At 36.2% G+C, this 14889-nt stretch overlaps 1 protein-coding gene across 1 annotated transcript in view; it reads left to right on the top strand.

The window, feature by feature from the left end:
- Positions 1–14889, top strand: part of MRPL1 (mitochondrial ribosomal protein L1) — an 84316-nt gene that overhangs the window by 15488 nt on the left and 53939 nt on the right. The window contains exons 2-4 of the mRNA XM_008693265.2: positions 584–695; positions 10556–10814; positions 13575–13658. Of these exons, the coding sequence (XP_008691487.1) occupies positions 584–695; positions 10556–10814; positions 13575–13658 (455 nt within the window). The remainder of the gene's footprint in view (positions 1–583; positions 696–10555; positions 10815–13574; positions 13659–14889) is intronic.

Genomic DNA, 14889 nt, shown 5'->3' with positions numbered 1-14889 from the left:
TATTCCATAACAGTAGAGCTAACATACTCTGTTGAACCTGAATTGGATTAAGTTAAAAATAAGTGAAGACAGGGGTGCCTGACAGGCTCAAAAGCATGTGACTTTTGATCTTGGGGTTGTAAGTTCGAGCCCCATGTTGGGTGTAGATATTACTTAAACATAAAATTAAAAAAAAATAAGACAGAATAATTCAGTTAGATGTTTAATTGGCTTTAGTTTCAAGAATTGCAGTTTCTGCTCTTAAACTTTTTTGTTTTTAAGATTTATTTATTTATTTGTGAAAGAGCACAAGTGGGAGGGGTAGAGGTAGGGGGAAAGAGAATCCCAAGCAGACTCCACGCTGAGCACAGAGCCCAACACTGGACTTGATCCTGCGACCCTGAGATCACGACCTGAACTGAAATCAAGAGTTGGACGCTTAACTGACTGGGCCACCCAGGCACCCCTACTATTATGCTTTTTAAAGAATGGTTGAGACTCATAAAAAATTGACTATTTTTATTTTGGACAACATTGATTAAGAATGTAAAATTGATGGATGTAATGGTTAATATTAATATTTTACATGTTTTTTTCTCTCAAGTCTTGATACATCATCAAAAGCATAGTCTTTCCAAGATGGCTTATCAGACACCTCTTTATCCTTGCTCTGTATGTGTTCACGTGCCCAGCAGACATTTTGCTGCTGCTACAAAGTAAGTATTTTTTTTATTAATTTTGTTTGCTTTCATTTAAAGTTTTGATTAAAGAACATTATGCTTTGTCCCATAAAGATGTACAGAGACATACAGTTGTGAAAGTTTATCGTCTCTGCTTTTTTGACCTTTTATAGTTGTAAAGGAAAATATGACTTATTATAGTAATGCTTAACATTTATTGAACACTGACATTCAATGACTGATCTGATTTAGTCTCCACAGCTACTTTATGTGGAAGCTGTTGTTATTATGTTCTTTTTTGAGTTGAAAAGCATGGCATTGAAAGATGATGTAACTTGCCTAGGTTCACAGAGGTAGTAAGTGTTGGAGTTATGACTTGTGACATAATAAGAAATATTTATATTCGTCTTTGCCTCCAGTTCCTGATACAGAGCTCCTAAACTTCTGTAATCTTCTGAGTGATAGGGATACTAGGAGCATCTATTATTCTAATATTTGGTCTTTGACCCAGTTCCTGATACAGAGCTCCTAAAACCCTTGTAATTTTCTGGGTGATAGGAGCATCTTTTGTTCCAATAAGGCACTCTTGGTGGGCTCCTAGATGGAGGCTGGTCACCAGAACGACCAAACCATGATTAGAAGTTTTCAGCCCCACCTGTCATCCAGAAGGGTGAGAGGAGCTAGAGATTGAATTCATAATTGATCATGCCCCCATAAAAATCCCTGTACTGTGAGGTTCTGAAAGTTTCTGGATTGGTGAACATATACATATGCCCAAAGGGTGGTGCACCCAGACCCAACGGGGACAGACACTCTTGTACTCCAGACTTCTGGACCTTGCCCTATGTACCTATTCATCTGTATCCTTTATCATATATTTTATTATATAATAAACTGATAAATGTTATATAAGTGTTTCTCTGAGTTCTGTGAGCTATTCTGGCAAATTATGAAGTCTGTGGAGGGGGTCATGTGACCCTTTGATTTATAGCCAGTTGGCCAGAAATAGCCAGAGGCCTTGAAATGCGATTGGCATCTGAAGTGGGGGCAGTCTTATGGAACTGTGTCCTTAACTTGTGGGATCTGATGCTAAATCCAGGTAGGTAGTATCAGAACTGTCTTCAATTGTTGGATACCCGGCTTGTGTCAGATAGTTAGTTGGTATGGGGGAAATAATCCACATATTTAGTGTCAGAATTGTTATTTCTTATTTAACTGTATACCCTGTTCTCCATCTTGCTTCTTATTATATTGTTAAGTTTTAACTTAAGTTAAAACTTAACAATATAACTTGGAGATTGTTTCAGATGGAGCTGTCTAGTTATTTTTTTTTGATTGCGATATAACTGAAATATATTAGTGTCAGGTGTACAACATAATGATTCAGTATTTGTATGTTTTGGGAAATGCTCACCACAGTAAGTCTGGTTAATATCTGTCACTATACAGAGCTACAGTTTATTTTCTTGTGATGAGAACTTTAGAAGACTTACTCTCTTAGTAGCTTTCGGGTAGACAATATAGTATTATTAACTATAGTCACCATGCTGTACGTCACATCCCCATGATTATTTATTTTATAACTGGAAGTTTGTACTTTTGACCACTTTCGCCCACCCCCACCCCTGCCTCTGGTAACCACCAATCTATTCCCTGCGTCTGTGAGGGTTTTTTTTTTTTTTTTTTAATATTTCATGTATAAGTGAGATCATATGGCATTTGTTATTCTCTGACTTATTTCACTTAGCATAATGCCTTTAAGGTCATCCATATTGTCTCAAGTGGCAAGATTTCATTTTTTTTGTGGCTGAATAATACTTCATTGTGTATCTATACCATATTTTCTTTATCCATTCATTCGTTGATGGACACTTAGGTTGTTTCCCTGTTTTGGCTGTTGTAAATAATGCTATAGTGAACATGCATATAATATTTCATTGTGTGAATATACCGTAATTTATTTAACCATTTCCCTGTTTCCCCCTATGGTACACATTTATCTTTTTAATCATTTGCTATTATAAAAGAATAATCATGTACATAGATCTTGTCAAAGATTATGAATGTATTTGTAGTATAAACTCTGAGAGAGAGAATTTTTGAATCAAAAGATATGTGCATTTATAATTTTGGTAGGTAATACTAAATTGCCTTCATAGAGATAGTGTCAGTTTATATCCTTACCAGTAAATTGTATTAGAATGTCTATTTCTCCATATACAGTATAGTTAAAATTTTTGAACTTTCCAATTTGATAGGTAATAAATGGTATCATCAAGTTTTAATTTATATTTTTTGTTATTATTGAGGTTGTATATCTTTTCATGTGTTTAAGAGCCATGTATATTTTGTTAACTGAATTTTCCTCTCTGTATTATTCCAGCTTTAGTATATGTACTGCTGAAGTGAGCACTGATGACTGTGAATTTTTTGTTCATGTCCTATTCCAATTCTTTGTGGTTGATTAGTAAGACTTCTTTATATATAATAAATTAGCACATATCTGCACTATAATTTTATATTTTAACTGTTATGGTAGAGAAATGGAAGAAGTGCTATGGGATCACAGATGAAACGTAAATTAATTCTACCTGGAAGAGGGTATCGCAAGAAGTACTTGAGCTGGGTCCTAAAAGAATTTTGCAGGGGGATTGAAAGAAACATATTTCAGTAGTGCAGAAGCATGAAAGTGAATGATGGACAAAATACAGTCGGCCATGGCTTGAGTATAGGATGAAGAGGGAGGTGGCAGAAATGTTACCTTCCTTTGAGTGTGCATATTATCTGGATTCTTTTTTGTTTTTGAGAAGTTGGAGGCATATTAGTTGTACCAGTTTACATTCCCATCCCCATCCAGCAGTGAGTGTCTGCATTCCTAAAAACTCTGAGTAGCATCATTCTTTATGTTTCCTCATCGTATTTCTTATTTATATCTTTTGCCTGTTTTTCTGTTGGAATATTTGGGTTTTTTTCCTGCTTTTTGAAAATATTTATTAGGGATATTAATTACTTTGAGAATATTTTATCTTTAAATGTTTCTTTTATCCAGCAGAAATTTTTCATTTTATGTCTTCCCCATGTTCTATTCCAGTGCAACTTTTAAAAGCAATTTCACTCACCTAAAAAGTATAAGAAATACGCATACTTAAAAAGACCTGAAAAGTTTTTAGCAATTTTTTTCATATCTGACAATGAGAGTTATTCAGTAGGTTGAGAGAATCATAGAATTTATAATTTTAGTTGTGATTTTTTAAAGATTATTTATTTATTTATTTATTTATTTATTTATTTATTTATTTATTTGAAAGAGTGCCCAAGCATGCATGCACGCTGGGGGGGTGGGGGCAGAGGGACAGAGGAAAGAGAATCCCAAGCAGACTCCATGCTGTAGAACCTGATGTGGGGCTTGATCTCATGACTCTAGATCACAACCTGAGCTGAAATCAAGAGTTGGATACTTAACTGACTGTGCCACCCAGGCGCCCCTGTGGTTTTGATTTTTTAATATGCTGACTTTATAATATACTAAAAAATAGTTTTTGTATGGCAATTTTTTTTTTTTATCAGGATCTAAGACAGGATGGAGAGGCTTGTGCTTGCTTCTCTCTTTTCTCTTGTCATTTTGAATCTCTTCATTTGTCCATGTATGTGCATATACTCGTGGTTTGCCAGTGACAAATGCTGATAAAAAAGGCCACTTTGGTCATCTCTGACTTTGGTTCTGTTTCTCTGTTGATAATAGGTTCTTTTTCTTCTTCACGTATCTCAGAAATTTTTACTGACTGTCAAACATCTTGTGTAGAACAGTTGAAACTGAAGTACCTAGTATTCATGCCCAGGAATCCTGTTGTCACAGTGTTGAATCAGTCCACTAAGAAGTTGAGCTAGGTTTTGGTTTTGTTGTTGCTATGGTTACCGCCAGCTTCAAATTTCTTTATCTTATGTGTAGGATGGGGGCTGGGTTGCTGGACGTTTTTTCTCAGTGTTCCTGTTTTATGCTCTGTTTTCTGCTTACCCATGCAGCTGTGCCCCAGAGGCGGCGGTGGGGGGGGGGGGTTCTTTCTTTATACAATTGCTCCTTCTCTAGAGTAGATTGCTGTTGCTTATTAGTGCTTGCTAGTCTTGGAGATGGATGCAGGAGGGATTCTATTTTCCAAACCAGCCTTTATCTTAAGTGGGCCTAGTGTGGCTGGACCATCAGGATGGGGTTTTCTCAGTATTTCTGTCCCTTCTCCCCGTGGTATTTATCTACTGCTGGTCTTTGCCAGAGTATCCAGGCCCTTCCCCAGGTTTACTCTACTGGTAGAGGATACTGTGCTCCGGATGGTTTCCTGATCTACGCCTAAGGGTAGAAGTTTTTGTGTTTTTTCCTTCTTTCCTTTCCCTATACATATGGGTGTTTATCTGTGCCCTACATGGTTTCAGGGTTACATGCCTTCCTGGCAGCAGTGGCTAATCTCTGTGCCTATACTCTTTAGGGAGGCTTTCTAGTCTCCTGGCCTGCTTTAGTCTTTCCCAGGAGCATCTGGTGGAGGTCTGTGGAAAGGGCCTACAAACTGTGAACTCCCGTTGTGTGTGGATGTCTCAGGGGCTTTCTAGTAGCCCTAACATTCTTACCTGTTTGCCTTCTCTTATACTCTGCTACAGATGAGAGTGTCCTGAGTATGCATGCATGTGGAGTGGGAGTAGGGAATGCGGGCTGATTCTTCTTAGATTTAAGGCTACTTGGTTGCCCTGTGATCTCAGCTTTGTGATGCATTCAAAAAAAGTGGTTTTATCTACTCTCTATTGTTAATACTCTTCACAGGTTTTATTTTTAAATTTTCATTTATTTGTATTATTGAGTGGGTTTTATTCTTTTGCCTTTCATGGTGTAAGCATAAGCAGAACCTCTGCATTTAGTTTCATGAATAAACCAGTGTCAGAGATATTAGTTAATTTATTCACAGGATTGTACTGAGAAATGAGATGTCCAGATGTTTGCATTCCATTAATAATTACATGCCCTAGCCATTTTCTCTTTAGTTCTGTTTAGTTCAGTTTAGTTTGACAGAAGTTGTGTATCACCATGCGCCCCCAACTTCCATCCCCCTATTTCTCAATGTAAAGGGTTTTTCAGCCTCAAAGGGACTTGAATCTCGGGTCACAGATCTTCAAAGGTCTTGAAGTGAGCTTTATTGTAGCACTGATTTTTTTTTTTGTTTGAGTATGACGATGGGATTATTTTTCCTTTCATGCTTTTGGAGTTAAGGGACAGGTGAGGCGGGGGGGAAAGTTATTATCTGAGTATAATCTCTTACTACTCATTTAATCTATGTAATTTAGGTACGCAGGTAATCGCAGCAAAATTCTCTTTGATTCAGACTGCCAGGTATTTTTCCCTAACCTTTGCAAAAACCTTTTTATTTTATTTTATTTTATTTTGCTTTATTATTTTTTTAAGATTTTATTTATTTGTCAGAGAGAGAGAGCACAAGCGGGGGGAGCTGCAGGCAGAGGAAGAGGGAGAAGCAGGCTCACTGAGCAGGGAGCCTGATGCGGGGCTGAATCCCAGACATGGGGCTTGATCCCAGAACCCTGAGATCATGACCTGAGCTGAAGACAGAAGCTTAACCAACTGAGCCACCCAGGCGCTCCTTGGCAAAAACCTTTTTACTGTGATTTATTTTTATTCCCCAAGAATCATAGTATTTAGGCTCTCCTGATAGGGCCTTACATAATTGCATGAACAACATAGATCTTCTGGATATGATTCTAATGAATAAAGATAGACATTTTTTGGAGGGTCATGGAAAACTGGCAGTGGGTATATAAAATTAATTACTGACAGATTTTGTTCAGTTGTGTTTTTTTTTTAATTTTGGAAGAAAGTGTTTTTTAGAGTCCTATTTGATCTGTTATAATATTATGCTTTTTTTCCCCCTTTAAAACAGTGTTCCATTTGTAACTTAAAAGTATTTTTACTGAATCACCTCAAATATTTTGTGAAACAAGGAGCAAAGTATAAATAAATTCCTGTATACTCAGCTCATTCTGTATATCAGACTTCTTTTGGGTGTTGCATATATTTATTAATTTAAAAATCATATTTCAGTCCCTGGGAATTTGATATTAATTATAATTTATATGGACAGGTTTGGCCATGATTAAAAATTTCATGCTGAAATCAGCGTTTATGTAAAGTAAGTCTGTAGGTTACAGCTAGGACATTTATTTGTTTTGTTTATTTTAGATGGAGAGTATTTTACCAACACATACTCTTTAGGCTCCTTCTTTTATTGGCCTCCCTATTCTTTTACTAAATGTAAAATGAAAATGTGATTTCTCCAGTTGGGAAGATTCGAAATTTTGTGGAGTACTTCCAAAGTAGCTATTGGGGCATGTTGCATCCATCCGCTTGGACACCTGCTTAGACTTGTTGTCATCAGTCCAGAAGGACACCTGTGTCCCATTAAAAATGAGCATTGTCATTATCTGCAATTCTGTTGAATTGCTTATCAGCTGGGAGGATGCTGTTATTTGTGGTAATAAGGATTCTTTGAGAGTGAGTGAGAATGGAATTATACATTCAATTGGATTTTTGAGTTTCTTTTTTAAAAATTTATTTTACTGTCATCTATTTCTTTCCCATACATTTTATAGGACCCCGTATTTGTTTTCTGTTAACAAATTATCACAAACTTTGTGGTTTAAAACATCAAAAGTTTGTTATCTTGCAGTTCTGTAGGTCAAGTCTGTCATGGATCTCACTGGGCTAAAATCAAGGTGTCAGCAGGGTTTCCTTCCTCTCTAGAAGCTCTAGGGGAAAATCTGTTTCTTTTCCATTCCCACTTTTGAGAGGCTACCCACATTCCTCAGCTTGTGGCTCTCTTCCTCCATCTTCAAAGCCAGGAATGGCAGATTCCCTTTCATGCTCCAATTTCTTCTCTTTCTTCCCATCTCTTTCAGATGTAGGTGGGAAAGGGGAGAGTTTCTCTGCTTTCAAGGACTTGTGTGATTAGATTGGCCCCCTGGATTTTCTAGATAACCTCCCCATCTCAGAGTCTTTAGCCCTAATAAGCACATCTGCAAAGCCTTTTTTGCCATGTAGATATAACATCTTCGGAAAATCATTATTCTGCGTACAACAGAACTCAAAACGTTTTTCTAGAAATATTACTTAACTAATTTAAAACTCTGTGGTTGAAAGATGATAGGTGTGATTTGAAATAGTGTTGAGAAAATACGTCATATTATCTCTAGCTCTTTTTCTTTCTGTCTTTTCTTCTTAGTTTCAAACTCTTATCTGGAATTATCAGTTGAACATGTTTTCCTAGATATTTTGTAAACACCTTGTTAGCTTTTGTTATATACCAAACCACTCAAGAATTCTTCATCATTGCACATAGATCTGTGGGTCAACTGATCTAAGCTGGGTTTGGATGGGTGTCTCTTAGGACCTTGGCTGGGCTTGCTGCACATTTGTGAGCCTGCACATCAGTTGTGAATTGTCCAATCTAGCCTGGGGCTTTGTGGGGGCAACTCTGTTTCACATATCCCTTATTCTCCTGCCTTTAGGGTGGCACAAGCATGTTCTTATGGAAATGGCAGAAATACAGGCATGCAAGTGGAAACATGAAACTTCTTATTGGCCTAAGCTTAGAGCAGAGGAACTGTTACTTTTCCTTTATTAAGTGCTTTGGCCAAACTAGTCACATGACCAGTCAAAGTACTGGAAAACATGTGCTACCCCTTTAAATGAGAGGAACTGCAAAGTAACTCAGCAAAGGGACTTGATGAAAAGAGGGGATAAAGAACTGGGGCCAGTGCTACCCCACACTCAAACTCTGTATTGCCCTAAATTGAACTCATCTCTGTGAATACCTCTCTTACAAAAAACTGTTTTGCCTTCTTTATTTCTGGTCTTAATGATATTACTCTATACCTAGTCACCCAAGCCAGAAACGTAGGACATATTGCGTATAGTCTTCTTTTTCCATCTTTCTTCTTCTGCAGTATTTACTTTATAAATATCTAATCTCTCATCTTCTCTGGCCTATTACCACCACTGCTCTAGAGGCTGTCATATCTCCTTGAGAAGAAAGGGAGGGATTAGTCTTTATATTGTCTCCAGTCCAGCTTCCTTCAAATCTATCTCTTATATTGTAGCCGGAATACTCTACTGGAAATACAGATGTTACTCCTATTCTGTGGCTTCTCATTGCCTCTAGTGAAGGCATCTATGATCTAGATTCTCCAGCCCCATCTTCTGATGTTTCTTGCCTTCTGTTTTGTCCTGTAGTTCAGGAGTCAGCAATATATGTCCAGGGGGCCAAAAAATGTGTTCAGCCATCTATTTTTGTATGATTCATGAACATGGTTCTTACATTTTTAAGTGATTGGATTAAAAAAAGAAAAAACAGTATTTTGTGACACATGAAAATTATGAAATTTAAGCCATTTGTTCATAAATAAAGTTTTATTGGAACATGGCTACTCTCATTCATTTTTCAATGTCTGTGGCTGCTTTCACATTACAGTGGCATAATTGAAATATTGAGATAAGAGACTATAAAATATTTGCTCTCTGGTCCCTTAGGAAAATTTTGCCCCCCTCTGCTCTCGTCAGTTAGAATTTATAATAACTCTCCTTATGTACTTGTATTCTGTTTCATGACTCAATACTTTTATTATGTTGTTTCTTTGCCTGGCTAACTGTACTTTTTAAGATAATAGCTTTATTGAGCTATAATTTACATACCATACAATTCACCCATTTAAAGTGTACAATTCAGTGGTTTTTAGTATATTCACACTTTTGCCACCACTACGGTGTCATTTTTAGAACATTTTTGTTAGCTTCCCCTAAAACCTCATGCCCATTGGCAGTTACACCCCATTTTTCTAACCTCCTCTCCCAGCCTTGGACAGTCACTAAATCTACTTTCAGTTTCTATGAATTTGCCCATTCTTGATGTTTCATACAAATGGAACCATAAAATATCTAGTCTTTTGTAACTGGCTTCTTTTACTGGCATAATGTTTTAAAAGTTTATACTTATTATAGCTTGTATCAGTACTTCATTCCTTTTCACTGCTGATTAATATTTTATTGTATGGATATATCACATTTATGTATTCATTCATCTGGGTTATTGGACATTTGGGTTGTTTTTACTTTTTGATTGTTATGAGTAATGCTGCAATGAACATTTGTGTACATGCTTTCATGCGGTCATATGTTTTCGTCTCTCTTGGGTATATACTTGGGCTAACTCTTCCTTATCCTTCAAGAATTGATGTTAGGGTCATCTCCTCTAGAACACTTCCCTAGCTTCCCAGACTGGATTAAATGTCTTCCCAACAACACTGTGTCAAAGTACTTACCCATTGTATTGAAATTATCCGTTTGCATGTCTGTCTCCTCCATTCCTCTAAATTTTTGGAGGGCAGCATCAATGCTTTATCCAACTTTGCATCAACTGAAAATGGTACAAAAGTTCACTTAATATTTGTTCAAATAGAAATGTTGTAAAGCAGTCTATGCTTTTTAGTTAAACTTAAAAAAATAAAAATAAAATAAACTTTATTTTTATTTTTTCTATCTTATGTACTTTGGCTTTTTTTTTATTTTTTAAAAGATTTTATTTATTTATTTGAGAGAGATAGACCAAGGTAGCGACAGAGATAGCCAGAGAGAGCATGAATGGGGAGAAGAGGGAGAAGCAGGCTCCCAGCTGAGCAGGGAGCCTGATGCAGGGCCGGATCCCAGGATCCTGAGATCACGACTTGAGCCAAAGGCAGATGCTTAACTGACTGAGCCACCCAGATGCCCCTACATTGGCTTTAAAAAGAAAAAAAAAAGTTTCTTAGAATATGTATTGAGATAACTGATCTTGAATTTGTCTCTTTTTAAGGCCTGGAAAGAAAACAAAAAAAGGTGTGAAAGACAAAGCATCAGATGAGAAAAAAGATGAGATAGAAAAAATAAAGTCATACTCCTTTATGGAAGGCGAACCTGAGGATGATGTCTACTTAAAGCGCTTATATCCAAGGCAGATATATGAGGTGGAGAAAGCTATTCAGTTACTTAAAAAATTTCAAGCTCTAGACTTTACTAATCCAAAGCAAGGTGTTTATCTTGATCTGACACTGGATATGGCACTGGGGAAGAAGGTAGGTAGACTCAACTAACATAAATTTATTTGTGAACAGTGGCTGTATGAATTGCTGTTTCTTAATTTTTAAAGTTCCTTGTTTCCTGTAATAATTTTTGGGAAATCTTTTGCTCTTTCAATACTGTGGGATGAAAAACTTTGTTTTTATTTTCCAAATGTAAAAATATAATGTTGAACATACTCTGCAGTGTCAATGGACATGTATCTCCTACTCACCTGAAAATCACTGGTATAAATTTCAGCAAAAGTAGTGTTAAAATTAACTGAGGAATTACTGTAACTTTGAAAAATGACTTAAGCTGCCTGGGTGTCAAAAATACAGAAAAGTATTCCTTTTCTGTAAATGAGGGTTTGGGATTAGAGGTATGTTCCTTAGAGTCCTGCTTTGAGACTGTTTGCAGGTGCCAAGCCCTTTACTCTTGCTTCAACCAAAACTTTTCTGCTTTATCTGTTTATATGCAGTTCCTTGGATGACTTTTGTTTATAAACCTCTAAAAGTAGTAAAAAAATACTGAATTAGAGTTGAGGTCCATTACAGGCTAAATTTTGTATCTCATTTAAGAAATCTGATTTTCTTGGAAATGGTATTTTCATTTTTATTCTGAGGATGTCTTTTTTTGGTCAGACTAGAAGGTACAAATTTTTGAATACAATTTAACAACCTCAATAACAACAATAGTTGAACACTTAGGAGGAGGCAGTACAGTGTAGTACTTAGGATCATGGGCTCTGGAGTCAGATTACAGTACAGACCAGAATCCTGGTGTCACCACCACTTACTTGCTCTTTGACTTTGGGTTTCTGGTTTAACCTCTTCAGATCTATTTTTCCACCTCTTTATAAAGGGAGATAAAATACTTAGTTCATACGGTTTTTAAGAGGATTAAATGAGATAATGCATGTGAAGTACTTGGTAAGAGTTTAATAATCACAATCAACATTTACTGGAAACTTTCTGTGTACCAGCCACAATGCTAAGTGCTTTGCATGCATTTTCTCATTTAATCCTATAATAACCTCAAAAGAGGAAGCTGAGACAGAAAAACTGAAGTAACTTGTTCAAGGTCACAGAATATGAGGTGAAGTTAGGATTTGAATCAAGGTCTATCTCATTTCTTAGTTCTTATTTATTAGAAATAGTTTATACCAGCCATGCTGTAATTTTATGTAATAGTACAGTGTTACTGTTCGTTCTTTTATTTTAAAAATGTTGTAGTATCTAAGATGATCACTTTCTCAGTCAGCCGTTAATGTACTGTTGACCCTTGAACAACATAGGTTTGAACTGTGAGGATCCACTTGCGCAGTTTTTTTGATAAATACAGTAGACTACTGTAATATATTTTCTCTTCCTTATTTTAATAACATTTTCTCTTCTCCAGCTTTCTTCGTTTTAAGACTACAGTATCTAATTCATACATACCAAATATGTGTTGGTTGACTGTTTATAGTTATTGGTAAGGCTTTTGGTCAATAGTAGGCTATTAGTAGTTAAGTTTTGGGGGTGTCAAAAGTTTATGCAGATTTTCCACTGTGCTGGGGGTGGTGCCCCAACCCCTGAATTCCTTAGCAGTCAACTGTGGTTCATAATGAAGAGTTGTAGGACCACAGGCTTCATTTCATAAATGAAAGCCACTTGTAAACTATTAACATTGAAAGGGTACTGTTGTCTTTCTAAGACATTTTTTGTTTTTGATAGAGTGCTTTGCAAGAAGCCAATATTCCCCCAGGGGATACTTTTATTGTGATTACTTGCCACTGAAAAATTTACTGAAACCCATTGTGACATGTTAATGGCAAAGGAATGCCAGTCAATAAAATTGAGTTGCCTGTCTGGTGTCAAGTGTGCTTAAGAGTTTGTGCCTTCTTGTCTGAAAAGAAATCCTCAGGAGGTTATCTCTACTCAAAATAAAGTTTTGCTAAAAATTTAACCTTTCAATCAGTTTTAATTAGGGAACATCCCTAATTCCCTTTCTTCTAGACCTTAGTGCACCAAAACTATGGGGTTAGACCTTCCATGTGAAGTCTCTCTAAGTGATATGAGCCACAGGGCTAGACAGGTCCTTAGCTAGATAACTGAACAAAGAAGTTCTGAGGCCCTGTAAATCTCTATCCATATTTGGGTGCCTTAATGCATGCCATTATATGTTTTGGATTTTCCAGCTGACTTCCCAGGTATCTTTGAAAGTGGCGGGCAGTTCATGTTGTTTCAAAATAAACTCACTCAGAAGAGCCTTTCAGGCTTTGCATTCTGTCTTAGGTTTAGAGTTAATAGTGACCTACTGAGCAGATTAGCTGGATATTTTCTGTCATCTGTTATGCATAGCTGTGCTCATGTCCTCCTTGATGGTGTCAAAAAATTACATGTTCTTTTGAATTTAATTAGAGTAGTAAACTTTTATTGATATCCATCATGTAGATAGCATTGTACTAGGTGCTGAGGAAGATATGGATATGCAAACAGATCACTTAATATATGAGAGATTGTGATGAATGATATAGAGATAGAAGCCAAGTGCTGTGGCAGTACGGAGGTGGGGAGAGAGGTGCAGATTTTCATTATGATTTCTTAGGAAAGAAATATAGTCTCTTATGCTTTAAATTGTAATCACTGAATAGTTCTAGATTAATTAGAGGACATATGGTAGAATTAAAACATTGAAAACAAAACCTACCAGTTTTGTTTTTTATAGATGTGACAGATACAGAAAAGATGAATGAATTTTTCATAATTATTTTTTCATTGTTGTGTATTTAGAAAAAAGTGGAGCCATTTGCCAGTGTTCTTCGCTTTCCATACCCGTTTGTTTCAGAAATCAATAAAGTTGCTGTATTTACAGGGGTGAGTAACCTTTGTCAACTTTTCATATCATTTAATTTTTTTTACATATCACATTAATCAGTGCTTAGATTAATTGAATGAGTGGACTATTCATGTAGTCTTATTTTCCCCATCTGAAGCAGTTAAATGACTTATTTGAGGTTATGTCATTTGAGAAAGCTAAACTAGAATATTAATTTCATCATTATTAATCACTACATTATGTTTCTCATAAGAAACTGAAGAGAAATAGAGAATTTGTCCTACTAGCTCCTGCTTCCTACTCAAAGTACTCTCTTCAAACAAAAACAATAAAATTATTATTTTTAAAGATTTTTATTTATTTATTTGACAGAGGGAGAGAGGAAGAGCGTGCGCCTGTGCGCAGGCACACAAGCAGGGGGAGTGGCAGAGGGAGAGGGAGAAGCAGACTCCCCGCTGGGTGGGAGCCTGATGCAGGACTTGATCCCAGGACTACAGGGATTGTGACCTGAGCCAAAGGCAGACGCTTAACCGACTGATACACCCAGGTGCCCAGTAAAATTGTTTTAAAGCCATGGATCCATTTAGTGCTTGAAGACACAGAAACCACACTTAAAAATATCTATAGTCTGGAAAACCAGGAAGGTTGAGGCTGTAACAAATAGAGTCATATGGCTCTTTGTCAGTCTTTTTGTATCATAAACGTTTGTAATGTATTTATGAATTTCTTTTTTAGAGAGTTTTCATTTTTCTGTATCTGCCTCACTTTCAAGGAAGAGATTCTTTACTTTTTTTTTCTAGAAAAGTGGAGAATATAGCTGTTGGAATGCTACAGAACTTGAGTGACTTAAGGAAGTGATACATTTTCACAGTAAAACCAAATGGCATAAGTGGAGCATAGAAAATAACTAATACTGTGTATTTTTCTTTTGAATTTTCAGACAACTGGCTAAATTTTTTTAAGTTTTTAATTCTGGTTAGTTGATTAGTTTCAGGCATACAATATAGTTATGATTCTATCATTTCTTATGTAATTTCTTCTCTTTAGTTTGTTAAGATGTCTCCAGTTAAGTTAGCAAAACTAAATATATTTTATTCTTTTACCTCTGGAAGATGATGTATTGATGGCATTGAAGAGCTAGATTGAGCCACTTCTTAGGTTCATAATATGTCATTTCAATATATTTCCTCATGTGTTAGTCAAGAAACACCTTAATCACCTACAAAGTAAACTTGTTCATGATACAGTATCTCTGATACATCTGATTGA

The sequence above is a fragment of the Ursus maritimus genome, unplaced genomic scaffold (assembly GCF_017311325.1).
Source record: "Ursus maritimus isolate PB19 unplaced genomic scaffold, ASM1731132v1 scaffold_8, whole genome shotgun sequence".
In the NCBI taxonomy this organism is placed as follows: Eukaryota; Metazoa; Chordata; class Mammalia; order Carnivora; family Ursidae; genus Ursus; species Ursus maritimus.
Note: the sequence above shows the minus strand (reverse complement) of the source record. Positions and strands in the feature narration are given on the sequence as shown.